Raw genomic sequence first — 13,691 nt, forward strand, 5'->3', positions numbered from 1 at the left:
TCACAATTCCTGACATTTAATCCTAATAAAAATGTCCTGTCTTAGGTCAGTTAGGACCACCACTTTATTCTAAGAACGTGAAATGTCAGAATAATAGTAGAGATAATGATTTATTTCAGCCTTTATTTCTTTCATCACATTCCCAGTGGGTCAGAAGTGTACATACACTCAATTAGTATTTGGTAGCATTGGCTTAAAATGGTTTAACTTGGGTCAAACAATTCGGGTAGCCTTCCACAAGCTTCCCACAATAAGTTGGGTGAATTTTGGCCCATTCCTTCTGACAAAGCTGGTGTAACTGAGTCAGGTTTGTAGGCCTCCTTGCTCAAAAACACTTTTTCAGTTCTGCCCACAAATGTTCTATAGGATTGGGGTCAGGGCTTTGTGATGGCCACTCCAATACCTTGACTTTGTTGTCCTTAAGCCATTTTGCCACAACTTTGGAAGTATGCTAGGGGTCAATGCTCATTTGGAAGACCCATTTGTGACCAAGCTTTAACTTCCTGACTGATGTCTTGAGATGTTGCTTCAATATATCCACATAATGTTCCTGCCTCATGATGCCATCTATTTTGTGAAGTGCACCAGTCGGTTTTAGAGCAGTGGCTTCTTCCTTGCTGAGCGGCCTTTCAGGTTATGTCGATATAGGACCCGTTTTACTGTGGATATAGATACTTTTGTACCTGTTCCCTCCAGCTTCTTCACAAGGTCCTTTGCTGTTGTTCTGGGATTGATTTGCACTTCTCACACCAAAGTACATTAATCTCTAGGAGACAGATTGTGTCTCCTTCCTGAGCTGTATGACAGCTGCGTCGTCCCATGGTGTTTATACTTGTGTACTATTGTTTGTACAGATGAACGGGGTACCTTCAGGCATTTGGAAATTGCTCCCAAGGATGAACCAGACTTGTGGAGGTCTACAATTTTATTTCTGAGGTCTTGGCTGGTTTCTTTAGATTTTCCGATGATGTCAAGCAAAGAGGCACTGAGTTTGAAGGTAGACCTTGAAATACATCCACAGGTACACCTCCAATTGACTCAAATGATGTCAATTAGCCTATCAGAAGCTTCTAAAGCCATAACATAATTTTCTGGAATTTTCCCAACTGTTTAAAGGCACAGTCAACTTACTGTATGTAAACTTCTGACCCACTGGAATTGTGATACAGTGAATTATAAGTGAAATAATCTGCCTGTAAACAAATGTTGGAAAAATGACTTGTGACATGCATTAAGTAGATGTCCTAACCGACTTGCCAAAACTATTGTTTGTTAACAAGAAATTTGTGGAGTGGTTGAAAAACTATTTCACCCTAAGTGTATGTAAACATTTATTTTTAATAAATGTATTGTAATGTATGTTTGTGGCAGGCTTACAATGATGGCAAATAACAACATTTGAGAGTGTGCTGACACTGGTGCTAGAGGGGGTACGCAGCTGGAGGTTGAATGTTTGACGGGGTACGGGACTATAAAAGGTTTGGGAACCACTGCCCTAGATAGACCATCAGGTAGCTCTACTCTGTTAATTAAGAAAACAGAAAACAGAAAACCTACACTTCCACAGAGACACAGTAAAACACAGCATGTAACTGGGACAGAGAGAGCGACAGAGAGAAAGAGCGACAGAGAGAGATTGAGTGAGAAAGAGAGAGAGAGAGCAAAAGAGAGTGAGTGAGAAAGAGAGAGAGAGAGCAAAAGAGATTGAGTGAGAAAGAGAGAGAGAAGCAAGAGTAAAATAGAAAGAGAAAGGGATTGAAGGAGGCAGTAGATGACAAATGCAATTACTGCAATAACCATCTCACACGGTAAACTGAAGAGAAACCAAGCTGACATGGAAAAACACTGCAGCCCACTGTAAGAGGAGCAAGGATAACTATCACAGGGTCACAGGAGGTTGGTGGCACCTTAATTGGGGAGGACGGGCTCATAGTAATGGCTGTAATGAAATAAATGGAATGGTATCCAGCTCATCAAACACATGATACAATTCCCTTCATCCCATTCCAGTCATCAATTTGAGCCGTCCTCCCCTAACCAGCCTCCTGTGAGCAGGGTTAGGAAGTTAACTGAAATTCTAATTCCAATTTCCATCAATGCTTCTCTATGAGAAAGAATGGAATTAGAATTTCCTGAAATGGAATTGACCTAATTGACCTTAGGGTGCATATACTAGCGGAAGTGTCCTTAACTTGAGAGCTTTGGTTGCAAATCTACTAGTTCAGTGTCCATACGTTGACAGGTTTGGATGCATATCTACTAGCTCAGTGTCCTTATCTTGAGAGGTTTGGGATGCATATATACTAGCTCAGTGTCCTTACCTTGAGAGCTTTGGGTGCATATCTACTAGCTAAGTGTTCTTATCTTGAGAGCTTTGGGTGCATATCTACTAGCTAAGTGTTCTAATCTTGAGAGGTTTGGGTGCATATCTACTAGCTCAGTGTCCTTACCTTGAGAGGTTTGGGTGCATATATACTTCTTGATCAAGGCATCGGTAGGCTGTGTGTAAAGGCTCAGAGCGTATTTGAGGGACTTGAGGTCAGGGCTCTTCTCAAGGAACGTCTTCTTCAGACCGTTTCCTCCGGCGTGGAAATATTGCTACGGAAAAGAGAGAGAGAGAAAGGAAAAAGAAAGAATGAAAGTCAGAGCCACTTTATTCACTGTCTTCAGTCTTCAGACCAGAAGGAGAACAGACATAGTCAGTACATTTAGCCTGCTTGTCTGTCCCGTAAAACAAAGATGCTGTATATGTATGTTAAAAGACTCCAGACTCGTAGGCACTGCATCTCAGTGCTAAAGGTGTCACTACAGACCCTGGTTCGATACCGGGCTGTATCACAACCGGCCTTGATCGGGAGTCCCATAGGGCGGCGCACAATTGTCCCAGCGTTGTCCGGGTTATTAGGGGAGGGTTTTGTCTGGGTAGACCGTCATTGTAAAAGAATATTTTTTTTTAACTGACTTGCCTAGTTAAATAAAGGTCAAATTAAAAATTAAAAATATATGCAGACAGGCAGTTCCTTTTTCTTTTCTGGGATAGTCACCTGTTGAAGTGTCCTGGTGGTAGGATTACTTTTTTTAGAATTGTCCCCCAAGTTGAGCACCTGGCTACCCTTTTTGTTAAAGCTGGGCTGAAGTTTACTTGGGTAAGCCTTCATTCACCATATTCATTTTAATGTTGGTTCCTCAGATCAGATTGAAAACATACATGTTCATGTACCTTTAAGTCTTCTGACCAGACTGACTGTATAGGAGACTGTGTGGGAGAGATAATAAGCATGTTTGCTTACGTAACAGCTGTCAAACTGCTTGTATAACAATACATCTTCCTCCCTCCTAAAGTCTGCTACTTGATCTCGAGTCCTCTGTCTCGCAAACACTCGACAACACCTTAGCCAGCTACACCACTGAAAAAGCTAGCAATTCAAGGCATTTCAATCTGAGGAGTGAGGAGACCAGATAGAACATGTACAGAGTTAAGGTACTTTTCACATCTTCAGACCAGACTGTGTGGAAGACTGTGTGGGAGAGGTAATAACTATGTATGCTCATCCAGGCTGGCAGCAGTAGGCCTAATAAAAATGTACCCTGTACTGTTGCATTAAGACAGGAAAATTGCTTAAAGCCCTGCCACATACACACACTCCACCCCCCCACACACTCTCCACCTCACTGGAGTTCATGAGTTCATAGGTCATCCTCCATTGGCTCTGGAAGAAGAAAGTCATGTTCAGATATAATCCAGTCACTGATGCATTATGGAATATTGGATACAGACTGAAAACAGTGGGTGAGTCAATGAGCCAAAGCTGCTCAGAGTAAATGATCCTAAGCGCTGTAGCTCTGTGTTCCAAATGACATCCGATTACCTATAGCAAACTACTTCTGATCAAAAGTAGTGTCCTACGTATACAGTGTCATTTGTGACTAAGCTCTGTAGCTCTGCTGCCTCGGCAGAATAGGCACAACCCAGATTCACTCTGAAGATACCGTAGGTGTTGATGAGGGAAGAATGGCAGAGAAACAATCAAATACATATCCAACTCAACACCAACTCCAAGAGCTAGTCCACACAACACCAACTCCAAGAGCTAGTCCACACAACACCAACTCCAAGAGCTAGTCCACACAACACCAACTCCAAGAGCTAGTCCACACAACACCAACACCAAGAGCTAGTCCACACAACACCAACTCCAAGAGCTAGTCCACACATCACCAAGAGCTAGTCCACACACCACCAACTCCAAGAGCTAGTCACCACCACACCAACTCCAAGAGCTAGCCCACACAACACCAAGAGCTAGTCCACACAACACCAAGAGCTAGTTCACACAACACCAACTCCAAGAGCTAGTCCATACAACACCAACACCAACACCAAGAACTAGTCCATACAACACCAAGAGCTAGTCCACGCCACACCAACACCAAGAGCTACTCCACACAACACCAACTCCAAGAGCTAGTCCACACAACACCAACTCCAAGAGCTAGTCCACACAACACCAACTCCAAGAGCTAGTCCACACAACACCAACACCAAGAGCTAGTCCACACAACACCAACTCCAAGAGCTAGTCCACACATCACCAAGAGCTAGTCCACACAACACCAACTCCAAGAGCTAGCCCACACAACACCAAGAGCTAGTCCACAAAACACCAAGAGCTAGTTCACACAACACCAACTCCAAGAGCTAGTCCACACAACACCAACACCAAGAGCTAGTCCACACAAAACCAACTCCAAGAGCTTGCCCACACAACACCAAGAGCTAGTCCACAAAACACCAAGAGCTAGTTCACACAACACCAACTCCAAGAGCTAGTCCATACAACACCAACTCCAAGAGCTAGTCCATACAACACCAAGAGCTAGCCCACACACCACCAACTCCAAAAGCTAGCCCACACAACACCAAGAGCTAGTCCACACAACACCAACTCCAATTGCTAGTCCACACAACACCAACACCAAGAGCTAGTCAATACAACACCAACTCCAAGAGCTAGTCCACACAACACCAACACCAAGAGCTAGTCCACACAACACCAACTCTAAGAGCTAGTCCTCACAACACCAACACCAAGAGCTAGTCCACAGAATACCAACTCCAAGAGCTAGTCCACACAACACCAACTCTAAGAGCTAGTCCACACAACACCAACTCCAAGAGCTAGTCCACACAACACCAACTCCAAGAGCTAGTCCACACAACACCAACACCAAGAGCTAGTCCACACAACACCAACTCTAAGAGCTAGTCCACACAACACCAACACCAAGATCTAGTCCACACAACACCAACTCCAAGAGCTAGTCCACACAACACCAACTCTAAGAGCTAGTCCACACAACACCAACTGAAAGAGCTAGTCCACACTGCACCAAGAGCTAGCCCACACAACACCAAGAGCTAGCCCACACAACACCAAGAGCTAGCCCACACAACACCAACTCTAAGAGCTAGTCCACAAAACACCAAGAGCTTGCACCCACAACTCCAATAGCTAGCCCACACAACACCAACTCTAAGAGCTAGTCCACAAAACACCAAGAGCTTGCACCCACAACTCCAAGAGCTAGCCCACACAACACCAACTCCAAGAGCTAGTCCACACAACACCAACTCCAAGAGCTGTGTATCATCACCAAGAGCTAGCCCACACTCACCAACTCCTGAAAGAGAGCTAGTCCACACAACACCAACTCCAAGAAATAGTCCCACACAGCACCAAGAGCTAGTCCACACAACACCAACTCCTAAGAGCTCCCTCAACACTCTCTCCAGTCCACAACACCAAGTCTTTAGAGCTAGTCCTGCATTCAGCCTGTGCTATCTCAAGAGCTAGTCCACACAACACCAGCTAGTCCACACAACACCAACTCCAAGAGCTAGTCCACACAACACCAAAGAGCTAGTCCACACAGCCAACTCCAAGAGCTAGTCCACACAACACCAACTTCCAAGAGCTAGTCCACACATTCACCAAGAGCTAGTCCATACATTTCTCCAAGAGCTAGTCCATACAACACCAACTCCTTTAAGAGCTAACCACCCAACAGCCAAGAGCTAGTCTCCAACCCCAACTCCAAGAGCTAGTCCTCACAACACCTCTCTTCCTTTAAGAGCCAGTCCACACACACCAACACCAAGAGCTAGTCCATACAACACCAACTCCAAGAGCTAGTCCTGCATTCAGCCTAGTCCACACAACACCTCCAAGAGCTAGTCCCACAACATTTCTCCAAGAGCTAGTCCACACAACACCAACTCTAAGAGCTAGTCCACACAACACCAACTTCCAAGATCTAGTCCACACAACACCAAGAGCTAGTCCACACAACACCAACTCTAAGAGCTAGTCCACACAACACCAAGAGCTAGCCCACACAACTCCAAGAGCTAGTCCAGCCAACACCAACTCCAAGAGCTAGTCCACACAACACCAACTCCAAGAGCTAGTCCACTACAACACCAACTCCTTTAAGTCCACACAACACCAACTCCAAGAGCTAGTCCACACAACACCAACACCAAGAGCTAGTCCACACAACACCAACAGCTAGTCCACGACACCAACAATAACCAACAGCAAAACATTTTTCATCCACGGATATGTGTATCTCACCACCACCTGAAAGAAGTCATTTCATGGGGAATCTATGCTAGTTTTCTTCGCGTTACTTTAGTCTTTAACCATTTAACACTGCATTCAGTACCCATTCTTTTTGTTCCATTTCTTTATCTCTGTCTCTTAGTCTCTCTCTATCCCTCCCAACCCTCTCTAGTCCCCTCCAACTCTCCTTCATTCCTGAAGGCATAAAGTCTTTAACCGGTCCTGCATTCAGCCTGTGTATCTCTGCTAGTCTCTCTCCCCCATTTCTCCCTGCTTCCCTCCCTCTCTCTCTCCTCTCTCTCTTCCTTTAAGTCTTTAACCAGTCCTGCATTCAGCCTGTGTATCTCTGCTAGTCTCTCTCCCCCATTTCTCCCTGCTTCCCTCCCTCTCTCTCTCCTCTCTCTCTCTTCCTTTAAGTCTTTAACCAGTCCTGCATTCAGCCTGTGTATCTCTGCTAGTCTCTCTCCCCCATTTCTCCCAACTCCTCCCTCTCTCTCTCTCTCACCAACTTCCTTTAAGTCTTTAACCAGTCCTGCATTCAGCCTGTGTATCTCCGCTAGTCTCTCTCCCCCATTTCTCCCTGCTTCCCTCCCTCTCTCTCTCCCAAGAGCTCTTCCTTTAAGTCTTTAACCAGTCCTGCATTCAGCCTGTGTAGCTAGTCCTCACAACCCCATTTCTCCCTGCTAGTCCACACAACTCTCTTCCTTTAAGTCTTTAACCAGTCCCATTCAGCCTGTGTATCACCAAGTCAATATTTCTCCCGTCAACAACAAAACATTTTTTCCAGTCTTTAACCAGTCCTGCATTCAGCCTGTGTATATGCTAGTCTCTCTCCCCCATTTCTCCTATTATCATCTCACTCACCTTCCTTTAAGTCTTTAACCAGTCATGCATTCAGCCTGTGTATCTAGTCTCTCTCCCCCATTTTTGCTTCCCTCCCTCTCTCTCTCCTTTATCTTCCTTTAAGTCTTTAACCAGTCCTGCATTCAGCCTGTGTATCTCTGCTAGTCTCTCTCCCCATTTTTGTTCCATTTCTTTATCTTCCTTTGTCTTTAACCAGTCCTGCATTCAGCCTGTGTATCTCTCTCTCTATCCCCCATTTCTCCCTCCCTCTCTTTCCTCTCTTCCTTCCTTTAAGTCTTTAACCAGTCCTGCATTCAGCCTGTGTATCTCCGCTAGTCTCTCTCCCCCATTTCTCCCTCTCCTCCCTCTCATCTCTCTCTCTCTTCCTTTAAGTCTTTAACCAGTCCTGCATTCAGCCTGTGTATCTCCGCTAGTCTCTCTCCCCCATTTCTCCCTGCTTCCCTCCCTCTCTCTCTCCTCTCTCTCTCTTCCTTTAAGTCTTTAACCAGTCCTGCATTCAGCCTGTGTATCTCTGCTAGTCTCTCTCCCCCATTTCTCCCTGCTTCCCTCCCTCTCTCTCTCCTCTCTCTCTCTTCCTTTAAGTCTTTAACCAGTCCTGCATTCAGCCTGTGTATCTCCGCTAGTCTCTCTCCCCAATCTCTCCCTCCCTCCCTACCTCTCTCTCCCCCCTCACTTCCTTTAAGTATTTAATCAGTCCTGCATTCAGCCTATGTATCTCTTCCACCTAAAGGAATTACTTAACTGTGATTGGCCAGAGTCTCCTGGAAGCATTACTGAACTCCTCTAATTGGACGTTCTCCTCGGAATACTGGTGGAGAGAATTCCACAGCATGGTGTCCATGGAGATGCAGGAATCAATTAGCTTCTGTTTCACCACACTGCGTTGAGTGTTCACACAGACCCCGGTCTGAACTCCTGTGTGTGTCCCAAATAGCACCCACAGGGCTCTGGTCAAAAGTACTGCACTATGTACTGACTGCATCGACTCCTCTCAGCACCACTACTCCTATTAAAGACCTTACAACCCTACTAAAACAGTCACCACTCTACAATGATCCTTTAGGTAAACTCTCATTACAACCCTACTACCCTGTTAAAACAGTCACCACTCTACAATGATCCTTTAGGTAAACTCTCTTTACAACCCTACTACCCTGTTAACCTGTCCATCTCTCTTTGCACAACATTAGAGAAAGGTAGGCATCGATGGTTAGAGGGAGAAGGGAATGAGGTTTGGGATGGAAGGTGAAAGGGAGGGAGGTATGGAGAAGGCATGGATGGATTGAGAGAGGAATTGATGGAGGGATGGGAGAGATGGATGGAGGCTGAAAGGGATGGAGGAAGGGAGGGATGGATGGAAAGAGAGAGGGATGGTGGGTTAGAGGGGTGGAGGGAGAGACAGATGGAGGGGGGAGAGAGGGATAGATAGAGCGAGGGCTCTCCATTACCTTGATGGTGGGAAGGACAAGGTCCATGGCTGCACACTGTCTTGGTGTCAGGCTACGGGCTTCCTCTCTGATCACATGGTCCTAGAGCGGAGAGAATAGAGAGAGATAGATTCATCAATAAATGTTTCCATAACATTCCTCTTGGAGAGGACACACACACACACACACACACACACACTAATTGATGTATTTCAAATGGTACTGTAATTACACCCAGAACACAGTACCATATGCTAAAAACATTTTGACCACTAGTGGGTGCATGGTATAGTTGTTCCTTGCTTATTAACATATTTTGAGGCGTACTGTAATATATAAAATACATTATTTTACTCGCCACCGAGCTGCCTGTAAATTACTGTCAAATTCATGGCAACCCTTTACTGTGTATTATTAATCTGGTTCCTGAGATGGTAAACACAGTGTGAGATCTGATCATTTGATTCGGCAGGAGAATACAGCAAAACAGTACAGACAGCGACAGTACAGTTGCTTGCAAATTGCTGCTCAACCATGGCACATCATAAACACAATACTGTCTCCCTATCTTTCTGCTGTGCTTGTTGGAACATGAAATGAGACTAGTGACTGTGATCAAAGAGTGTGACTGTGGGGAGATCTTTTAATTTAGGAGCAGAGATACAGGGACTTCATTAAAAACAGTTCATCTGTGTTACAGACGGATTGGAAAGCAACCACGATTACGTAATATGATGAAGACTTGGCCAGTTTAGTCATGGGTTTATAGCATGAAGTGAAGTTGCATGACAAGGGTAGGAGTGGGCTGTTTTAGCAGAGATGACCTCAATCTGGATGTAATCACTATGAGAACTAACCAACTAACACAGATCTACTGCTCTGGCGGATGTACGTTGTGGACTGTGTGCGACTGACTTCTGATAATCACAACAGTGTGTGTGCATGTGTGTCTGTTTACTGTAGCTGTGCTCTGACGGACTAGAGATTGCAAAAACGTTTTATCAAAAACTTTTATCACTCACTCACTCACTCACTCACTCACTCACTCACTCACTCACTCACTCACTCACTCACTCACTCACACACTCACACACTCACACACTCACACACTCACACACTCACACACTCACACACTCACGGTGTGCCCCAGACCTACCTTGAGTTTGGATAGCTGTCCCAGGTCCTTGGCAGCACTGAAAATCATCTGGGCTCCTTGCTGTGAGGAGAAAAGACAGACAGGGTTATACCCTATATACTGTATACATACACCTTTGAAGCACTTTCATGCTGAATATAATGTGAAAGGAAACACAAAGGTGGTACAGTAAAGGATATTGTTTTTGATGTGTGTGTGTGTGTGTGTGTGTGTGTGCGCGCGCGTGTGCGTGTGTGTGTGAGAACATCCCTTCTGGGTATTGTCAGCCTTGTCAGTGTTGCCTGTTGGATAAGCAGGCTTGCCTTTTCATTCCTCTATCCAGGCTACACTAACATTTCCTGCATGACTGACACATAAAGAGAGAAGGAGACATCATCTTGTCTGGACTTTGTAAATATCCTCTATGGTGCATCTGTGTTTTGTACATATTTGTGTGTGGGAGTGTGTCGGTGTGTGCACATTTACAGACTAGAGGATATTCCAGCCAGAGGTAGACAACCTCGGTCATGGAATGTTGCAGATACTGGGCAGTAGTGATTTTTCCGTTAGATAGTTTTTTGTTTCAGTCCTGGGAGACCAGACCAGCTCTGATATTGGCCAATTATCTCATTTGGTTCCTGCTGGGGGCAAGTAAACACTTCAGTACCTGTAGCTCTCCAGAACCACAGCTACCTACTTCTGCTCCAGTGTAAGAGGTTCTCCCATCATGGTTAGATGGTTACAGTGGTCATTGAGAGGCGTGAGGACTATCTGTCTCTCTGTGGTGTTGTGTGTGTGTGTGTGTGTGTGTGTGTGTGTGTGTGTGTGTGTGTGTGTGTGTGTGTGTGTGTGTGTGTGTGTGTGTGTGTGCATGTGTTTATATATATCATCTTACAGCCTGGCAATTGAGAGGCGGTAATACTATCTTTCTCTCAATGGTGTTGAATGTGTGTTTGGTGTGTGTGTCTGTTTGGTGTGTATAACATAGCATCTTACATTCTGGTCATTGAGAGGTGGTAAGACTATCATTCTCTCAATAGTGATGAGGACGATCTTCCACAGTTCCTTCAGGACTCGTTTCAACACCGTCTTCTCACAGATCTTTGCAAATAAAATCAAACTGCAAAGCAGAGCAGAGCAGAGACAGAGCAGAGAGAGACAGAGCAGAGACAGAGATAGAGACAGAGATAGAGACAGAGCAGAACCAACAACAGTCTAAGTCAGATGTAAAACCACAGCAGAAACACAATCATTAGACTTTCAAATCAACATTTTTGAGATGTTTTGAGACCTCTATAGTAGTCTAATGTCAAGATGAAACCCCATCCCACGACATATGTTGTGTAGATTCAGCTATATGCCTCCAGCCCAAAGATAAAAATAGAGTAAACCAGGAAAAACAGGGAATTAGGCCGTGCTTATCTTTGCAATGTATTTGTGATGAAGGCGTAAGGCTGGATTTACACAACGGATGTCGTGGGATGTGTTTTCATCTAGAAATTAGATTACTTTAGAGGTCTGAAAACATTTGAGAAACTTTCATTTATGAATGAAATGTCCCTTTAACAACGTTACAGACGTCACAAGCCACATACGTCACAGGGCCTACAGGAAGACAACAGGATCAAACACAATCAAGGGTGAAGTTCAAAAAGCTGTGATATGTGGAATAAATGCATCAGTTTCATGTGATAATCCCAGTGAACGGAAAACCTTGGTTGAGGATTTGGTTTTGCATATTATTAAGAGGATTCTACTGTAATATCCCATTGGCCTCATTGTTGCCGTGAGTGTCTGAGAGAGAATCACACAGCTCATGCGATGGATGTCAGAGTAGAGAAGATTGCCTACAAGATAATGTTGGAATACATACAGCTTCCTGTTGAATACTGGATTGAATATCAATATGGATGTTGCCACTCTGAAGTAGAGAAACACCTACAACAATAACAAACACACAAAGGCTTGCACGCACTCACACACACCTAAATATACTGAGAAACACAAGCCCTAACTAAATACAGAGACACAAATGACGCACGCAGATGCACGTACACACATATAAAAACAAATACATGTTTTTCATTGCGCGCGTGTGTGTGTGTCAGTTTGTGATTTTTGTGTATGCGCTCCTCTACCGCAGGGGGAGTGGTAACATCAGTATTGATATTGAATCCAGTGTATCCATAACACCTCCAGACTGACTCATTATGATGCGGAAAATAGCCATATCTTCCTGCCTTTCCACAGCATGGACCTACTCGAGACCTACTAGGACTGGGATGATCAACTAGACTCATGAATTGATGGTCAGGGGGCCGGAACATTATTACAAATCATTTGTAGACTGCAAATTGGCTGCGAGAAGCCAAAACAAATACAATATTTAACTAAAACATAATAATATCAAACCTTGCTTACATTTGTATACAATCACATATACAGCTAACTGCCAAAATAATGTAAACACTTGAATAAATTAGGGATACAAAGTATATTGAAAGCAGGTGTTTCCACAAAGGTGTGGTTCCTGAGTTAAGTAAGCAATTAACACCCCATCATGCTTAGGGTCATGTATAAAAATGGCTGGCCATTATTTTGGTTACCATGGCTTTGCCCCCAAAATATGACAATGACCCCATCCAAAGGACAAAAGTGGTCACTGAATGGTTTGATGTGCATGAAAACGATGTAAACCAGATGCCATGGCTTTCTCAGTCACCAGATCTCAACACAATTGAACACTAATGAGAGATTCTGGAGCGGCACCTGAGACACGTTATCCATCACCATCAACAAAACACCACATTATGGAATTTGTTGTGGAAGAATGGTATCGTATTCCTCCAATAGAGTTCTGGACACTATGAATATATGCAAGGTGCATTGAAGTTGTTCTGGCTCGTGGTGACCCAACACCCTGTAAAGACACTTTATGAATATATGCAAGGTGCATTGAAGTTGTTCTGACTCGTGGTGGCCCAACACCCTGTTAAGACACTTTATGAATCTATGCAAGGTGCATTGAAGTTGTTCTGACTCGTGGTGACCCAACACCCTGTAAAGACACTTTATGAATATATGCAAGGTGCATTGAAGTTGTTCTGACTCGTGGTGGCCCAACACCCTGTTAAGACACTTTATGAATCTATGCAAGGTGCATTGAAGTTGTTCTGGCTCGTGGTGACCCAACACCCTGTAAAGACACTTTATGAATCTATGCAAGGTGCATTGAAGTTGTTCTGACTCGTGGTGGCCCAACACCCTGTTAAGACACTTTATGAATCTATGCAAGGTGCATTGAAGTTGTTCTGGCTCATGGTGGCCCAACACCCTGTTAAGACACTTTATGAATCTATGCAAGGTACATTGAAGTTGTTCTGGCTCGTGGTGACCCAACACCCTTTTAAGACACTTTATGAATCTATGCAAGGTGCATTGAAGTTGTTCTGACTCGTGGTGGCCCAACACCCTGTTAAGACACTTTATGAATCTATGCAAGGTGCATTGAAGTTGTTCTGGCTCGTGGTGACCCAACACCCTGTAAAGACACTTTATGAATATATGCAAGGTGCATTGAAGTTGTTCTGACTCGTGGTGACCCAACACGCTGTTAAGACACTTTATGAATCTATGCAAGGT

The 13,691-nt window shown here is 44.4% G+C and overlaps 1 protein-coding gene across 1 annotated transcript in view; it reads right to left on the reverse strand.

The window, feature by feature from the left end:
- Positions 1-13,691, reverse strand: part of LOC135556793 (protein unc-13 homolog C-like) — a 197,187-nt gene that overhangs the window by 16,654 nt on the left and 166,842 nt on the right. Inside the window, exons 27-30 of the mRNA XM_064990238.1 lie at positions 11,046-11,169; positions 10,071-10,130; positions 8,936-9,016; positions 2,451-2,598 (exon numbers count right to left, since the gene is read on the reverse strand). Of these exons, the coding sequence (XP_064846310.1) occupies positions 2,451-2,598; positions 8,936-9,016; positions 10,071-10,130; positions 11,046-11,169 (413 nt within the window). The remainder of the gene's footprint in view (positions 1-2,450; positions 2,599-8,935; positions 9,017-10,070; positions 10,131-11,045; positions 11,170-13,691) is intronic.

The sequence above is a fragment of the Oncorhynchus masou genome, chromosome 2 (genome assembly GCF_036934945.1).
Source record: "Oncorhynchus masou masou isolate Uvic2021 chromosome 2, UVic_Omas_1.1, whole genome shotgun sequence".
NCBI classification, from domain to species: domain Eukaryota; kingdom Metazoa; phylum Chordata; class Actinopteri; order Salmoniformes; family Salmonidae; genus Oncorhynchus; species Oncorhynchus masou.